Genomic DNA, 19,947 nt, shown 5'->3' on the forward strand with positions numbered 1-19,947 from the left:
TAATTGAGGAAACTATAATTTAAATGTAATGTATCTAATAATTTCTATATCTATGTAAAAACATAATCGAAATATTGTATAAATAATAGCCTTATTCTAGAAACACTGTACTGTACATTATCCATATTATTTATAAACTTTTATGCGATTGATATGATCAATATAAGTTTGGTATCTATTTTTAACAGCTAGCAATTTATTCAATAAAAATCCAATAAAAGTAGAATATAAGTAGGTTTTACGAGATTATATGTTTTTAGTTTTTATAAATCTAAAAATTATGTTTTTTAAAATTTAAAACTTAATACAATAACGTAATAATTTTCCTTATGTAGTTCATATATTACTTTGACTTAAAATAAATTTATTTAGATCGTATTTCATTTTACTATTTGAAAATAATAATGTCTACTTATTTCAAATAAAATACATTCACAGAGTATTATTGAATTAGAAATGAAAATGAAATATTTTAGAGTATTCAACAGATTCCAATTATCCGTTAAATTGGCGAAATTTGATTATATTATGTTAAATTTGCTTTTAAATGGTGTTTTACGATCTTGATCGCAATCTAAGCATCGTTAATTTTAACTAAAGGGCTTATGTCCTTGAACCTTTCACTCCTATTCCGAATCAGTGGTGTAGTTTGAGAAAAGTTGAAGGATAACTATGTTATTAGAATGTGCTGATTATGATATAAAGACACACAGAAATAATGATTAATAGATTTTAAAATTTTGAGACAAATTGTAGGTTAAACGGAAACGACTAGTAACAATATATTAATTAAATAATAAAAAATATACTTTTTGACTTTTAACACTTTTAAATTAAATTGAAAAAGAAACACTAATTCCACCCATAAAATATTAAAGTGATGCAATTTAATTCACCGGAATCAAAAAGCTTATAAGAAATTTGTTGAATCAATAGTCGCATTGCAGTTGCTAAAAGCCGCGTTAACCGTGAACAATTGAAATTTAGTATCAACGAATCTTTACAATACAGTCCTTAGCAAATACATATTAGAATTGCGAAAGAAATAGTGATGGTTTCAATAATTTCTTTTCAAGTTTATGTTGCGGACTAGAGCAGTTCAGTTCCAACCTTCGTAGGGTGAAGACGTATTTTCAATACGGTCCAAGCTATAAAAAGATACCTTTCTTTAAAAAAAACCCAGTATTTTATTACGGTTATTTAATTGAGTGTTAAAAACGCATAACAGACGCGGCTATCCGTCTCTCAGTGGACCTAAAGTGTAGTGAATACGTGTTTACGTGACCAGACAAAAGGACTGCATCTCATTTTTATTAGTGTTTAAAATTATTTCATCTTATTTTACAACAGTCCTTTTGAAATTCATTTATAGTATTTATAGTAAAAAACTAGTGCTAAAATAACGTAAGTGGAAAATGAAGTGCGTGAAATAAACAATGTATTTATTTTATTTTTTTTATCCTCTGGAAGTAAATTAAATAAAATATTAAAAATTAAAAAATGGCAAACCATAGTGATTCAACCAAATCACCTGCACACTTTGATATAAGATTAGAACAAACAGCAATAACGCAAACTCCACCATCAGAATGGACTACAGTCATTAACAAAAAGCGATTGAGAAGTCCAGAAGAAGAAATCGCGAGGAAACAAACAATAATCAGTGACTATTGGTTGCAGAAACCGATAGAGACAAAAAACAGTTTTAGCAACCTGTCGGAAGAAATTGAAGAGAACATACAACCAAGCCCTGAAAAAGTTGTTCCCAAACCACCACCAATAACAGTCTATAAGGTAGGAATAATAAAAAACATCCATGACTTATTGAAAACCATTACTACGAACTACACAATTAAAACAGTGAGCTATGAAACAATTAAAATCCAATTGTTCGAAGCGGATCACTTTAAAGTTCTTATAAAAGAATTAGATGAAAGAAACACCCAATACCATACATTCAGGCCAAAATCCGAGAGAACATTTAAATTCGTATTAAAAGGATTACATCACGGGACGGACTTTAACACCATCAAGGTAGCACTAGCAGAAAAAGGCCACGAGGTCGTAAATATTCACAATATACGACATCACACGACAAAAAAACCTCTGCCTATGTTTTATATAGACATAAAACCTAATGGAAATAATAAGGCGGTGTATGAAATCACCAAATTGGAAAATAATATTATTAAATGCGAACCACCACATATAAAGAGAATTATACCACAATGCACAAGGTGTCAAGCGCACGGGCACACAAAGACTTACTGTCGCAAATCATATAGATGCGTAAAATGTGCAGGAGAACATAAGACAGGAGATTGTACTCGTAAAGTTCGCGATGAAAAAGTGAAATGTGTTAACTGTAATGGAAATCATCCAGCGAACTACAAGGGTTGCGCAGTTCACAAGCAACTACAGCAGAAACTCTATCCTGCCTTAAGGGAAAAAAGGCATCAACAAAAACAATCCACTACTACCAATCTACCACTACCCACCAGAACAAGTCAACCAGACATAACTTATGCCCAAATAGTTGAAAATGGTTCAGCACAAAAACGAGAGACAATATCTCAACCTACTGAAACTAGCAACATCTCAAGATTAGAAAATATGATGGCCAAACTAATGGATCAAATGAGTACGATGCTTGGTCTACTCACAACCGTCGTAAGCAAACTTGCCTAATGCCTGAAACCAATAGCTACAAAATCGCCGTCTGGAATGCCAATGGGCTCCAACAACACGCCAGGGAACTAAAAATGTTCGTAAATGAACAAAATATTGACGTTATGATGGTTTCCGAAACACACTTTACGGACAAGAATTATCTGAAAGTTCCTAAATATAAGCTTTATCATACAAATAACCCTGATGATAAAGCACATGAAGGTACAGCCATAATAATTCGAGATGATATAAAGCATTTCGAAAAAGAAAAATTCCGCAAAGACTACCTGCAAGCCACCAGTATAACCATAGAGGAAGCCCATGGACCATTAACAATTTCTGCGATTTATTGCCCACCCAAACATAACAACAAGGCAGAACAATTTCAAGAATTCTTCAGTACGCTAGGTAATAGATTTATAGCAGGAGGAGATTATAATGCAAAACATTTAATGTGGGGTTCAAGAATAATAACCTCAAAAGGTAGAGAACTGCTTAAAGCCATAAGGAAAGATAACTTACAACATATCTCTACTGGTGAACCAACATATTGGCCTTCAGACAGAAATAAAAAACCAGATACAATAGATTTCTGTATTACAAAAAATATTGATCCAAAAAAGTGTCAGGCAGAATCATGCTTCGACCTGTCTTCTGATCATTCACCAATAATAGTAACAATTTCTTCAAAAATTACCATCAAAGATAAACCCCCTTCTCTGTGCAATAATAGAACTAACTGGCCCTCATTTAGAGAAAACTTAGACCAAAATATCTCTCTAAACTTACCGTTACAAACTGAAATGGATATAGAAATAGCAGCAATAAATCTTACAAAAAATATACAGGAGGCAGCATATTCCGCGACTCCCAACAGTGAAACATTTCCAAGAAAAAATACACATATATCATGTACAATACAGAAAAAGATAGCAGAAAAAAGAAAGTTACGACGAAATTGGCAACAGCAAAGGACTGAAGAGAATAAAAGAAAATTTAATAGGGCCATAAAAGAGCTGAGAGATCTAATCCAAATTGAACAGAACCAAGGCATTCAAGAATACCTAGAAAACTTGACATCAACTGAGGCTACAGACTATTCGCTGTGGAAAGCAACAAAAAAGCTTAGGAGATCCCAGCAGCATAACCCACCTATTAAAACAAGCGAAAATAATTGGGCGAGAAGCAATAAAGAGAAGGCCGACATTTTCTCAAAACACTTAAAAAATGTTTTTAAACCTTTCCAGTCTCAGCTACATAAAGATGACGAAAATAAAATTACTAGCTTTCTAGATTCGCCATTTCAAATGGATTTACCGCACGAGAAATTAACGGTCAAAAAAGTTAAACATACAATAATGAGAGAGATTAATATTAAAAAAGCTCCTGGTTATGACTTAATTACTGGCAAAATTTTAAAAGAACTATCTATATAGAAATATATCTATATATCTATCTAGAAAAGGCTATAAAACTATTAACATATATATTTAATGCTATGCTACGAATTAATTACTTCCCTAGTATCTGGAAAGTAGCTAAAATATTAATGATACTTAAACCAGGAAAAATACCAGAAGATGTGACCTCCTACCGACCTATAAGTTTATTACCAATAATCTCGAAAGTTTTCGAGAAATTATACATAAAAAAACTAAACTATATAATAGAAAAAAGAAAAATTATTCCAGAACATCAGTTTGGCTTTCGCAATAAGCATGGGACCATAGAACAAGTGCATAGACTTGTAAACCAAATAAACGCTGACCTAAATGCCAAAAGATATTGTTCGGCTGCTTTCCTAGACATATCTCAGGCTTTTGACAAAGTATGGCATACGGGCTTGCAGGTTAAACTAAAGAAACTTCTCCCTCATCCGGACTATCAGCTACTAAAATCTTATCTCACTGACAGACATTTTATTGTAAATCAAGGCGATGAATATACCGAACTAAATCCCATTTATTCAGGAGTTCCGCAAGGTAGTGTACTGGGTCCAGTACTGTATCTTCTGTATACGGCTGATCTGCCCACCACAAAAATAACTACTGTGGCAACATATGCAGATGATACAGCAATCTTAGCATCCCATGAAGACCCAGTCACAGCATCAATAAACCTACAAACCCACCTGGAGCAAATACAATTATGGTTGAAGACATGGCGCATTAAAGCCAATGAATCAAAATCCACGCATATAACGTTTACCCTGCGTAGAAGAACATGTCCACCAGTAAATATCAATCATCGTCAACTCCCCCAAGCAGAGCATGTTAAATATCTTGGTATGCATTTAGATCGACGCCTAACCTGGAAGAAGCACATACTCTCTAAACGGAAACAACTAGGACTAAAATTATATCAAATGTATTGGCTCATTGGGCGCAAATCCAAGTTATCATTAGATAACAAGGTATTGCTGTATGAGTCTATACTCAAGCCCATTTGGACATATGGAATTCAACTATGGGGTACCGCTAGCAAATCTAATATATCCATCATTCAACGGTTCCAAAATAAGGTGTTGCGTGCCATTGTTGATGCTCCGTACTATATTTCAAATAAAGTGATACAACGCGATATTCCTCTAGAACCTATAACGAGTGTAATCCAACGTGTTTGTGTGAAGTACTTCGAAAGAGTGTCAGTGCATCCCAATGTACTCGCTAATCAGCTAAATATGCGACGTGATAGTGAAGTGCGTAGACTAAAACGTTTAACACCACCTGATCTGATTACTGGACATATGTAGAGTTTAGAATAAGCATTAGAATAAGACTAATTAATTAAGATAATATTTTATACAGAAGATTGCTTAATGAAGTGATTTTCTACATGCCATGTATATATAATATAAACAGAAGAAATACTTATTGCCAATAGGGCAGATTGTGGACTCACGAAGAGTAATAAAAAAAAAGTTTATGTTGTACTCAAAATTTTTTAAACATTAACAAAGTTTGATATATCCAGTGATCTTGTAAAATCTTGTAAGTTATACATTCACACCTGAAAAATCGTCGCTAAATATTTTTCGGCTAGGAGATTCCTTCAGTATGGATTTAAATAGAGTGTAGGCATGTTCGTGGGGTCGGTCAGTCGGTCGAAATGTGTGGCGGCCGCTGCGATTATTTGTCAGAACACTCACTACTATTTTTGGAAGGAATTTGCATGAGAACTGAAAACACTGGTTGAAGAAATACTGTTTATTTCAATGTTAAATGATACATGTGGTCGTCGAGAGAATTGAAAGGATATTAGGTTAGGTAGACGAAGTACGGTAGCGCTGTGGAAGTGCTACTATTACAAGGGGATGGAGAAAAGAAAAGAGAGCGAGACGTCGTCGTGATGGACTTTTATATTCTGGAACTGCATGGTACTAACCCACCGGCGTTGCCAACCTTTGTACTTGTTGGTGAATTCGTGGTGGCCTAAAGGGTCGTGGTGGTCGCCACAAGAGTTTCACGGTAATTTTGAAATAGTAAAATAAATGCGGATGACGCTGTTGCTTTCTTTTAAGCTCTTGATCGTCAAACACATACGTCTAAAACTGCAAGAACAACTAAATATAACAACTTAAATTTTGGAAGCTAAAAATTAATTTAAAAAAAACTCAAGCGAAAATATTCTACCATAAGCATTCCCTTATTGAAATCAATTTACTGGTTGAGAAAGTGACTACAAAAAGTCTCTGACGTAACTGTTAGACCAAATATACCAAGCCACTATGAATGATTACGGCGTATCGAGAATATTGTTCCCTCTTATGTGTAGATTAAGTGAATCAAGAGATCAAGAAACTGCAAACATGTTCCAAACTAAGATGTTGAGCACGTTTCTGAATACCCATGGTATGCCAGAAATCACCAAATACATCGAGAAACAGAAGTAAGTAGCGTTAATATCTAAAGTTCACAAACACAAAATATTCGATCCGCTACCGTAATGTCAAGGAACAGTATACCGATTGGTAATTAAAAAAGATCTTCATACCTTTCCCCAATTATCCTGGTATTAATAAAAACTCCTAATCGTTTGGGTTCTTTTCGAACAACTCATGAATGAAATTGTATTGGGAAGGTTATAAACGACGTGCAAAACAATATTTATTCATTGTTTTATGAAAGTAACTGCTGAAAATTGTACGACTGTTGAAGCTATTACAGTATTGTTTATAATACTACTTCAGCAGATCTAACAAGTCGCCAAATTATTTTTCTTGAAATTGATGAAAATCTAACTAATGAAAAAAAATCCATCCCTAGACAAATATAAATGCATATTCATTATAAGAAACATATTAAGTTAGTTGAGGAATCTCAATAGATGATAATCCAGCCATTATTCATGTGGGCTAAAAGTCTCTGGCTTCCCAGCAACAACAACTATCGAATCTCGATACGGCTAATGCTCATTGAAAAAGTCTAATGTAAAATAAAGTTTCTGAAAATAAGTGAATGTTTGAAGTCACTAAATAATATGGGGCTGCTGAGATGACTATAATAAAAAAGCATTGTGGATGGCATTGATCATAATGTTACTGACTAACAGTATGTGAAATATAATTAAATATCATATTATATTGATATATTATTGAATAAGGAGGGCAGGAAAAATCGTTTAAAAAATCGATAGTTTTAAAACAGAGTATCGAACTTTGAGTATCAAAGGAAAATATCGATATTAAAAACCTAGGGTTTGAAGTAGTGTATCGAATTTTTATTTTGAGAATAAGATTTTCATCCCGGCCTTCAAAATGATTTTCGTGAGGCCTGGTGTGGAAAAAGTTCGATATTAAAACCTAGCGTTTTGGAGTATCGAATTTTCTTGACAGTTCTCCCCAATCTTTCATCAAACAAATTTTGCGTTAAATATTAGGGTTGAGGTGAAGAAATATCGATATTATTAAAAAGATGTATCGATATTCTTTATTCTCCCATATATCGATCTATCGACATTTTTTAAAATGTAGTTAAAATTATTTATTTTTAAAATATATAAATTTTATAAAAATAAAAAAATCTCTCTCGCCTCGCAGATATTTGTTGATTACTTTCATGGGATATAGTGTATGTTACATTATACAGTGTGTGTTAAAATAACATTGCCAACAGTTGACCATCCTCACAGTTTGATTGTCTTCAATTTTATAATAAACCTACAATATATAGAGGAGACTATGACTGTCCTCGATCAACTTCATAAATAAACCTACAAATACAATTAAGACATATTAAATAGCTTGAACGTATTATGCTTATATAAATAAAAAGTTATAGTTTATATAAATGAAGACTTAATATTTGTACTAATACTGCGAAAATATCAATTTAAATACTAAATGACAAAAGCGAATTTAAAGCCCTATTGGGAAGAAGCGCGTGCCCTTTTCAGGAAAATCAAAATCTTTTTCAATGAAAGGCGAGTTTCGTGTAATCAGTTTCAAGGGTTCGAGCCCGTAAGCCACTAACGAAGCAAAAAAAGCCGCCCAACAGAGATAGTTCGCAGAAAGGCATCGTAAAGACTCGAGATACTTCAAACTTTTTGTTGGCCGGGTCTTGATAAATAACTTTCGCCGTAATTATTTTATGCGATTCGACGGCAAATTGAATGAATGATGGATTCCTTTATGCTCAATTGAAATAAAGGAATAGAACAGATTTTATTTATAATTTATTATTTAGTTTGTCTCTTAAGTTATTTCCTATTGTTAAGTGATTTGATTAAATAAAAGTGAATTTTTAAATTTGAGCTGTTTCTAATATTGTCCTGCGAATTAATTTTGAGGATTCTTATGCTTTTATTATTATGATTATTATGATTTATGATTGTTTTTATTTATGCTATATTATTTAAGCATAATTGTGTGTAATCTTAATTTACAAACCAATTTATTACTACTGTTCTGTTGTACTTTTTCGTTCTGTTGTATTAATACACAAGCAAGATAAGGGATAAATGCATCAGTATGTTCTTTTCCAAATTAAACTACTTGAACTATAGTTAAAAGTATACTGTATACAAATTCGTGTCGTTTGGTTCACTTCAATCTTTTAATTTCCTGCGTGTTGTCCAGTAGCTGTATTGTCTCCACGTTGCTGTAACTTAGCAATCATAGTTCATGTTTTAAGGCAATATCTTGAATAACTTCGTAGATCGATTTGATTTTGGGGCCATCGTGTATTTCTTCGTTTTGGTAGCGTCGGATTACTAATTGGTTTGATGTTCTAGTGCAACTCCATATTTGCACCCCATAGGTCCTAATTGCTTTTATGATTGACTAACCAGTACCGTTGCTTGATTTGAGTCTAATCTACTCTGCTTTTTGTGATATAGATAGATTTTTGTCATTTCGCCGTAAAGCGAAATTAACACGGGCAGATTTAGAGCTATTAAGCTGTATTTTCCAGTCTCCGGTCCATTTGAAAATCTTGTTGACTGCAAAGTACTGTTCCTTTTGTTGTTAGGATGTCAACAGCGTAGAGCATATACAGGAGTGGTTCCCTACACCACCCTGGGTAAGTCGAGTAGAAGTAAGTGTTGAGAATGTCCCTTCATGAGAAACTCTAAATTTTCTTTCGAAAAGATATTATTCCACCAGATGACAATAGTTCCGCGATAGCAATTTGCTTAACTTTTAGATTAGTTCCAAATGCTGTGACCTGTGAGGCGTCCAAGAATTTTGCATGGCAGTATTTCTTTTTTTAAAATTTCCACAACTACTGCTACTCTGTGCATTTGATCGATTATGGTTTAGAAATACATAGTATATTTATAAATGGTTTAATATGAAATTATAAAGCTATTCTCTTTTGACTTCATTCAATTAACTGCAATTAAATTAATTATCAAGAAACGGAAACAGATTGAAGTTGGATTGGTAGTCAAAAGCAGTTAGTCAAAGTTACACCACTTATTATATATCCTTCAAAATGTACGGTCTTATAAATACAAAGATTCGGGTATAATTCCTGAAATTAAGTGAAATGTTAAGTTAGTTTTTTTATACCCAATATTATATTTTCACTGGCGTTGGAATAATCCTTGGGTTATTTTTAGTAATACAATACAAAAAGTGCATTTCCAATACCGGATATGGTTTTTCATCGAATAAAAAAATCATGTTATCAGTTATTAAGATAAAATATGGTTATTACACAGTTTTATGTAATATAAAAATTTTATTTTTGTATTATTTCTTATTATATCGTAAATACATATTTTTTGTATTAGACTACTTCTTAACTGTTGAAGCGATTTTGATGAAACTTGTTGTGTATGCTTTTTGGCCCTGATATGGTTTAGATTAAATAATTGTACCCAATAGGTGTTGCTAGGATAGGTTTCCAGGTATATGGTTTTGATTTTTTTTAAATTTTCGAATATAAAAACATATATCAACAAAATTGTGTACCCTTCTATATTACAACACTTTTTTCATCAAAACACATCAAATTTTTTCAATAAAATAGCTAAAGGGTTGTTTCTGCTCATCATTTTATTAAAATATGTTTATTTTTGCATGAAAACAACTTTTTTAACGAATAATTGCTTTACACATTCTGAATGGCTTTCCAAATTCTAATAATCCTCAACCGAAAAAGTTATATCGTTACAATTGTCGATAAGTTTTCAGTGTAAAGTTTTCGCTGTAAGCTCCAGTCAACCAAATAAACTCAAAAGAGAGTCTCTTATGATCTCACTGGAATCATTTCATGGGCTGCGCGAGCTTTGATGTTTAACGAAACTTTTTATTCTGAGAAATAAAGTGTTTATTTCTAAGTCACAACCTAATTTTATATATTTTCCTTCATCACTAAAATAATTAATAATTTTATAAATATAAATAGTTAATGTTATCTAATATTTAGTATTAAGTGATTGCTTTGATTTCAGGATGAAGTACTGGCTATAGCGGAGAAGGTGGTTATACGACTAGAGGACCTTATTACATGGATCACAGTGGAGGCGGAATGGAACTGGGGAAGGTTAGCCAAATGTGAAGAAGAACTAAAAGAAGTAACGGTGGAGCCAGAAAAGTGTGCGTCACCGAGAAAACCAGCAGGGAACAGTTTTAGTTTATCCGAAAATGGTTTGGACTATTCTGACGTCGAACAAGAACGTGAACAGATCGGTAAGTTGGTGTATAGACGATTTTATCGGGAGTTAGATAAACAAATGATATAAAATATAATTTCCGAAATGACTGATGATGTGGGCACAATTTAATAAACGTATATTAAGTTTTCCATTTTCGTTTTTAGAATGTTTTCTATTTTAAACAGTGTCATAACTGAATGATTCATGCAAATAAACCATGTCAAAGCTGTGGCATGTCAGCAGGATGTTATTAAATAAACTCTATTAACAGTATTAAATAAACACAAATTTCCTTTTTATGATGCTGCTTATTGATTTGGTATACATTTTATTAAATTAATTATATCTTTATTAGATATGCTTAGTACAATTTTAATTTACAAATTAATGTATTACTATTGTTCCGTTGTATTTGCATTAATACACAAGCAAGGCAAGTAAGGGATTAATACATCAGTATATATTTCCCAATTTAAAATGAAACTAAACTACTTAAGCTAAAGTTAAGAATACACTTGTACACTAAATACGTTCGTGTGACTTGGTTCGCTTCAATCTTCTGATTTCCTGCGTGTTGTCCAGTAGCAGTATTGCTTCGACGCTGCTGTGATTTAACAAACTTATCTAATGTCTTAAGGCGAAATCTTGGATCTCTTCGTGTATCCATTTGATTTCGGGGTCATAGTGTAACTCTTCGTCACGTAGAGATAAGAATTGGTAATTAATCGTAGAACTCTATTTTGGGTACGTTGGACTACTAGTTAATTTGATCTTTTAATGCAATTCCATATCTGCATCCCATGGGTCTGAATTGGTTTTATGATTGCAGAACATGAACATCTATGAACAACAGCAGATTGATCTATTAATAATTAAAAATATATTTAGATAAATGCACGTTGAAGTTAAATTAGTTAATTACTATTCAGTGATGTTTTTAAGCCCAGCTCTTATCAAATATAATATTAGGTTGTTTTGTATCATAATCAGAATATAGGAAAAATTATTTGAAATATAAAATGTCTTAGTGATATAAATTGCTATTCAAAAATATGTTATATGAATAATTAATATGTTAATAATTAATAATTTAATGGTATTGTATTGTATAGGTTTTATTTCATATATCAACATTAAGTGGATTTATATCGATATAGAATAAATTGTATACACAAGTAGAGCATATTTTAGATATTTACTAATATTATTAACAGATCGACATAAATATTTATTTTTTTATTTATTTGTTCTAGTTCTAATTCTTAATTACTTCACTTTTTGATGTAAAAACTGGCAAATTACAGAGATAATGATTTATAAGATGATGTTGCTAGATTTCCAAATGTCGATGATTATTTGTTGAAAGGAAGAGAAGAGAGGGATTTTTCTTTTATATTGTTGAAGCCGTAGGCGACTAAATATCTTCTAAAACTCGACTAAACGCTACTTCTGTTTATCCTTTACAAGACTTCTAAACCATTTACCTGTTCTTGATCAACGAATAAATCAAATTCATTAATCACTTCTATTTTCAGTAATTTTAAAATAAACAAATCACTTTTGATATGTTTGCTTTATTAGAGCATTCACTATAACATTATGTGTTTGTATATATTTGGATAATTTTTTCACTTTAAAGAAACATTTATTTAGAGAAAAGGTAAATATATTAAACAATGTTTCTTCTCCCATATTTCTGGCTACATGGCAATTTCGTGTCTTAAGAACCGAACCCACCTATTCTGGACTAATCTATGGTATGTAGCGCTCGGGATTGTCGCAGTAGATCCACTTTTCATCACTATACGCCACAGAAAACCTCTTTTTGCCAACCAAGTAATGAAACCGCGATATTAAAACGATGAAATGACATATTCAGTCAATTCATGGAGTCGCCATTTTCTTTCCTTTCGATCTTTCTCATTACGTGAAACCGTTAATTCATCAACTACTAAGCTGAGTCTAGTTTGCGTTTTCGCCCAATAAGTCTTGCAGTTCATTGTCTTCGAATTTTTTCGAAACCAAAATCAACAATTAGGATATTGCGGAGCATAGGTTTCTATAGGTTTCTAAAAGAGTTTGATGGGTTTTGGTAGCAGATTTGTTCAAATGAAAGAACAAAATAACATTCTATAATTAGTGACTGATAAATTTAATAAATCAATAATACTAAACAGAAAACTGATATTTTATGTAAAGAAATGTCAAAACGTTGAATTTAGTTCCTCTTAGAATGTTTAACAGTTGTAACGTAAATAAGCCCAATAAATATCCATGCATTTTTTTATGTTAAAATAGTGAGGTGAAACTCACTACTTTAAATTAAAATTGATTAAAATTTGATATATTTTGTAAAACATAAGTTAAAATTCCACGTGAAATGCTCTAAATTAACACCAACACCGTTTAAACATTAAAAGATGAAACATTGAAGATGTGTAAATTGTGTTTTAATTATTATTTAATAATACTGCTTTATCGATAATGCCAAATTTAAATTCATGTCTTGCATGCTATATTCAGTATCGTTAATTACTTTATTAATATGTTCTATTTTTCATAGGAATGGTTAATTAGATTTTAATCGGATGGACCAACATCATCTATTGAAAAATCAATATAGTTTAAAGTTATTTGCTGTGAATAACATACAGTTACGGTTAAAAACATGTATGTACTTAGGATTATCTATTAAAAAAAAATCTATTGTTTGTGATCGTTTGCCGAGGTATTATACGAATTATAAAGCGGGCATAATTGAAAGAGAACAAATAACAGGGATGCAAAAAGCTGGAATGATTTTATGGAAAGTGGATGAAAGGGTTGGACTCAAATGAACTCGCTGCTACGTTAAAGTGGAATATTAATAATCTCTTTCTCAAAGGAGGCCCTCAAATGAATAAATGGCTATAGGGCAACAACCTTGTTTCAGATCGGATTTTTACACCAAGAATGTAACATTTTGAAATATTTTCTCTGTAATTATGTTTTATGGGGCTTAAAAAAATATTACGATTTTTTAGTTGTTATTTTGACATTAATGGAGTAAGAAGTAAAAACGTTTTGTTTTTGTGATAAAAACAGTCTTGGTTTTATTTCCTTTTTTACCAAAGTTTTTATATCAAATCAACAATCACAAAAATATCATATTTATCTAATGAAACTGAATTCGTGAATTAATTAAAAAAAATTCATCTTCATATTTTCTTCTACAAACTTTTCTATACTCTAATATAGATATATTTGTATCCATTATATAGATATATCGATATTTATCTAAAATCTAGGATATAAAGTTTCTGTTTTTTTTTATCGCTTGACCGTTTGATTTTGATCTGTGTTTAAGAAACACTATACACTTTTGAGATTATGATAGTAGCGTCACATGATGAGCGTTTCAGAGAAAATTTAAATCTTAAAAAGCTGTTGTTCTCAAAAGAAGCCTCTAGTTACTTCAGAAAAAAACTAGAATTTGAATGAATTAGAAATTGAATTGAATTATAATATTTTAATTTCATTAGAATATTGTCGAATAATTTGTCAAAATTAGTCATCATCCCAATTACATTGAGATTACCGTTTATAAAACGTTTAAACAAATAATGACAAGTTTCTATAAATACAGGGGATGGACAAAATAATATGTACATCTGACATTATATGTATGTTAGGTATGTTATCATTACAGTAGACACTATTAGTTGGGAAATATTAAATAACATCTGGGAGATCACAGATCAGTTTTATTTTATTTTGAGAACTGATTGTGGTCTGTGATGTTACACCATGTTATAACAACGGAAAAAGTGAAAAATAGAAAATCAGTTATTATCTTGCTGAAAATTATCTTATTTATATGAATATGAAAAAGATGCGTTATAATAAAAAAGATAAGTGTTTTATGACAGTAGAATTACTAGAAATTAGTCAAGCATAAACAACTATATAGTGGAGCTTTATTATGATAAAATGGGAATAAAGCTCTGACGTATTTTGAAAGCAAATTGTAAAAAGCCGTTCTTCTCAAAAGAAACCTTCATTTACTTCAGAAAAAAACTCATTTTTAAGAATTAGAATAAATTAGAAATTGAAATGAATTATAGTATTTCAATTTCATTAGAATATTCTCGAATAATTTGTCAAAATTAGTCATCATCTGAATTACATTGAGATTACCTTTTACAAAACGTTTAAACACACCATGGCAAGTTTCTATAAATAGAGGGGATGGACAAAATAATATGAAGATCTGACCTTATATGTATGTTAGGTATGTTATCATTACAGTAGACACTATCAGTATCTACAGAAACATTAAATATTAAACAACATCTGAGAGTTCACACATTTCGCCAATCGCTTAAACCGGTTATTTTTTTATTATCAGTTTTATTTAATTTTGACAAACTGATCGAGATCTCTGTTGTTCTCATGTTACCCCATGTTACTACAACAGAAAATATGAAAAATAGAAATGAGTTATTATCTTGCTGGAAATTATCTAACTTATATGAATATGAAAAAAGATGCGTTATAATAAAAAAGATGAGTGTTTTATGATAGTAGAATTACTACAAATTAGTGAAGCATAAAGAACTATATAATGAAGCTTTATTATGATAAAATGGAAGTAAAGCTCTATCATATTTTGAAAGCAAATATCATTCAATTTATAGTTCAAAAATTTATAGTTGTAGAAATGATTATTTTTCAGTGTAATTTCCTTGGAGTTAACACACCTATCTAATACCTATCTGAAATAGATGAAAGCTCTACAAAAGATTATTAAACTATGAGAAACCAGAAATCAAAGAGAGTTAATTAAAGCGAATCGGTTAAATCTTCTGCAACAATTCGTACTCTATTTCACTGATTTTAGTGATGGTTTTTTTTTCAGTTAGATTATCTTGATGTTATGTTTTTCTTCTTTAAACTGGCTTTTTCTAAATTAATTTCTTCATCTAATTGGTCTAAAGATTTGAATAATATTATGTGTCCATTTAAAAGTCTAGAAGTAACACACAAATAAAATGTCTGGAATGACCCGGTTTGCACTACTCCTTGACCTCTTGTATTTTATTAGGTCATGGTGATATACCTAAACCACTCAAAAAATATTTTAATCATTGTTGTTCTTAACCTCCATTGTTAAGGAATATTGCACCTATATTTACACAAGTTGCTGTCAAGATTTTTAAATTAAATTTATTTATTTATGAAATTTTGGTTATGATCTCAGGAAATATGAATTATTAAAATTGTTTTATTAAAATTTTAGTTCTGCTACCTTCTAAATAATAACTTTTAAACTATAAAAGCATAATATAAAAAATTATTAACAACAAACAATGTCCGGTAAACAAAATCAAATGAAATACGACACAGGTACGTGAAATTTTGCTTTTTATTTTGCATAAATATCATATTTAATTAACATATAAATAATAACATATATTCATATTTTTTGAAATTAGCTCGTCCATTAGAAAATAGGTCTCCTACAACATATCATGGCGTAGTTCGGATGACACTCGACGCTAAAAATAAATTGGTTTAATTAATCCTATAAAGTAGTTTTGGCACGCATATTTAAATCCCACATATTGATTTATTCAACTCTGAATGTCTGAAAGTGTAGCATATAGTATCAAAAGTCCTTAGCCCTATAGAAAACACCGCTAGAGTAGGTCTAATAAATACATTCCTAATAGTAATTGATGACATTTCAATCAATGGATATTAAATAAAAGTAACTTTTGTAGTTCACTACTTCTCTGTTAACTCTTCTAGTAAATAAGAATTGAGTATTGAATTTTGGTCAAAAATAATATCATTAAAGACCAGGAAAGGACAATAATAAAACAGTCCATCCATGCCATGACTGAAGAATATTATGGATATATGAAACGAAATCAATATTAGCTAATACAAGGGCATCTATTTATATGTTAAGTCTGTGCAATACTGAGTGTTATTCTATGTGTGCGTCTGACGTTTCCAAGTTTGACTTTTATAGTCATAACCTTCTTCAGAATGTTTTGTCATGTCAGCAAAACTTGTGCTGTTTACAGTAACTTAAAAATCAGTTTCAATCAATGCAGATCAACAGAGATCAATATTTTTATTGGATTTAAAATATAAATATGAACCCTTATGTTACGTAACATTGTCGGATTGACTAAATGCTGAAATAAAGAAGAAAGTTATTTCGCCATTGGCAACATTGTATGATTTAATTTTGCACTCCTTGTTTACCTATTTTATATGACTGAAAAAATGTCTTATTTATAATATAATAGAATGATCTTCAAATCATATAGCAACAACACGTTTTTAAACAACACACATACACAACAACCAAAAAACTAACGATATTAAAATCGATGGATTAAAGTTCTTGCTGCGTATGAAAAAATTTGCACTTTCACCACTCCTCGATGATACTATTGTTTTGGTGCCGGTACCCAAACTGGTTTTGCAGAAGTAAATGGTAGGAAACACGATGCATTCCGAGAAGAATTACCATAAAATCGTGGGATCGAAGAATGTATAATTAAAGATGTTTTTCTTCGTGTACCACTTAGCCAATAATACTTACTCAGAGTTTACATCTTCCGAATTACATCTGGTTCGTACCACACACACACAATCAGGGGTGGCATAGCTTCCTCTATTCCCGATCAGGATGTTTTGAGCTTCAGCCAGCGTTAGACTGGGACTGCCTCTTTGAGGATGAGCTTCAATTGACGAAACAGCAATCATTGTTATAAAAAGTACACTCATTTTGGTATTCATTATGCTGTAAAACTTGTATTTTTCAAAGGGTTTCTGAAATATTAAAAAATTATTAATGTTTTAAATATTTTTGAAAAGATCTTATACAATTAATTTTAATAATTTCCAATATTCTAAGTAATAATTTATTAGTAAGTTTTTTAGAGTCACTTTTATGTTTTTATCATTTGTCTTAAACCAAAAAAAAACTTAATTCTGTTATTTATCTTCATTCGTAACTTATTTATTTAATTGTATATCAATAGTTACTATCTGGGTTGGAAAGTATTTTCTGTTCTTATAATATTAAATTATTTTTATATTATGATTATTTTGCGTTATATTAGACATATTTAAAGTAATTTTTTTCTACTAATTAATATAAAGCTCACTTGTAATTCTATATTGAAATTATATGTTTTTTTATGCAACATTTCATTTCATTCTTTATGAAATTAATTTAATATCAGAGATTGGGCAAAGGTAATTTCGATTTTTCTACTTTTCTGGTAAAACCCTATCTTTATTTCTACGAGATTTCTACGTGAAAAACTGAAGCGGTTGGTGTTTTTGAAGCCAGCTTTGCACCATTAAGGAGGTTTTGCAGGCATTGGAACAAATGATACAAAAGTAAAATAGCAAAATAGGACGGAAATGATCTTGATCGAGTAAAAGAATAAATCTTCAGCTCCATAATGTTCTAGTAGAATGTAGAAGATACTGTACTATGCCTTCTTATCATTGAATAAGTATTACTACAGAATCACGACTTCAAAACCTATCTATTACGAAACTTACTTTTTCCCCAATCTTATAGGCTTATAGCTTAGATGTAGCACTTAATCAGTATATCTAGCTAGACCCATAAGTTATTTAAATGAAAAAAATAGATACCACATGATGACAGAAATATTTGAATTCGTCGATTAGAACAGTATGTTGTGTCATAAACTGTTAATAGTGAAATTACAGTCGTTATAAATAACAATTATTCACAAAAACAACGAAACCAAACTTTCATTCATATATTGATATGTCGGTTAAATATCCAGCGAAAGGCTTTGCTAGCACTCACCCACCATATTTACCAAATATTGTTCTTTCTACCTCTCGATTGCTTCGTTCGATGTCGCATAACCTAACTTATATCTCTTCTCTCATGACTTAACACAGCCCAATTAAAACAAAATATTATTATTATTAAGAGAAAAAATCTTATTAATAACAGCAACTAAACTAGTCATATATTTTATTATGAATTAAATTAGATCTTCCAACTTGATTGATCAAGCAGAACAAAAAATAAATAAAAACAAAACATACCGGTACAATGATCAGTTTGTGTTTACCTTTTCAACGGTTGTATATTGCCTAACTCACTCGCGGTTCATCAATAAATGCAACAAACAAGAAACCAGTGCGACATTTTATACGGCGTTGTCGGTTGTTTGCTTTTAAAGATAAGCAGTGTGTGTTTATGCGTGTACGCTTCTTTCGCTTTAAAAAACGACACAACGATTATGGTTTGTATACAGGACGTGTACATCACTGTCATTTAACGATATTGCAGGATATATTTTTTTAATCAGGTAGCAATTATTTATATAGAAATCGAGGTGTTTTAAGAGAATTAACAGAATACTGGATTCCTATTATAGATGTCAATACCTAATATAATTTGTAAACCATTCTCATTTAATTAATATTATAATCTATATACAATCTATGTACGTAATTTATGTACCATTCAAATACAACTAAAATTACTAATATTTCATACTAACAATAGGCATTTATATCGTAAAGTTTGAAATTTTTGATCGTATTCGCTCTCAATACGTTCTAATATGGGAAAGTTATTCGTATTGTTTACAGCAACTTGAAAAACAATAGTCACCGTTAAACAAATACGTTCAATGTTGATCATTTAGTGATTTATACTGATACAGTTTTCTTGGTATCACCACAGCGCATTGGTTAACTTTGTTTAAATTTTGGTGATCAATTATTATCAATGACTATGTTTATTGATAATTTGTTGAGTTCAATCGTTGAGGCAGATCCACTAAACGTGAAAATCGGTTGTTATTAAATTTTAAGATAATGGTTAATTGCCAATGAGACGCCTCGTTAGACTGTACATTTGGACTGTGCGTTAGTGGAGCTTAAAAGACACAATCTTGTCATCATATAAAAATTGTTTTAATAAATGGAATATAAACACCTTTTTCTTTACATATTTAACACAAGTGTTTTTCTTTAAGTTTTTTTGGACTATATAAGCCTCCAACTGGTATCAACAATTATTTAATGCTTCTTTTACTCGTATTAAATTTCGATGATGTGTATGCGTGTTCTTTAGAAATGTTTAAAAACGTAATTGTTGCTATCTATTTGAAGATC

The 19,947-nt window shown here is 30.8% G+C and overlaps 1 protein-coding gene and 1 long non-coding RNA gene across 3 annotated transcripts in view; one reads left to right on the forward strand and one right to left on the reverse strand.

Annotated features, from left to right (window-relative positions):
* The window catches only part of LOC143191209 (uncharacterized), a 363,463-nt gene that overhangs the window by 319,507 nt on the left and 24,009 nt on the right, over positions 1-19,947 (forward strand). Inside the window, exon 3 of the mRNA XM_076396072.1 lies at positions 10,567-10,804. Within this exon, the coding sequence (XP_076252187.1) occupies positions 10,567-10,804 (238 nt within the window). The remainder of the gene's footprint in view (positions 1-10,566; positions 10,805-19,947) is intronic.
* On the reverse strand, positions 16,157-19,034 carry LOC143191211 (uncharacterized). 2 transcript variants are annotated; one of them, XR_013004442.1, is made up of 3 exons: positions 18,894-19,034; positions 17,369-17,598; positions 16,157-16,307 (listed from the first exon to the last, which is right to left on the reverse strand). It is a non-coding gene; the product is annotated as an uncharacterized LOC143191211 (long non-coding RNA). The 2 variants fall into 2 exon arrangements; XR_013004443.1 differs by having other exon boundaries at positions 18,868-19,009.

Source organism: Rhynchophorus ferrugineus, unplaced genomic scaffold (genome assembly GCF_030347505.1).
Source record: "Rhynchophorus ferrugineus isolate W39M unplaced genomic scaffold, kcgeb_rfMv2 rfM2, whole genome shotgun sequence".
NCBI lineage: Eukaryota > Metazoa > Arthropoda > Insecta > Coleoptera > Curculionidae > Rhynchophorus > Rhynchophorus ferrugineus.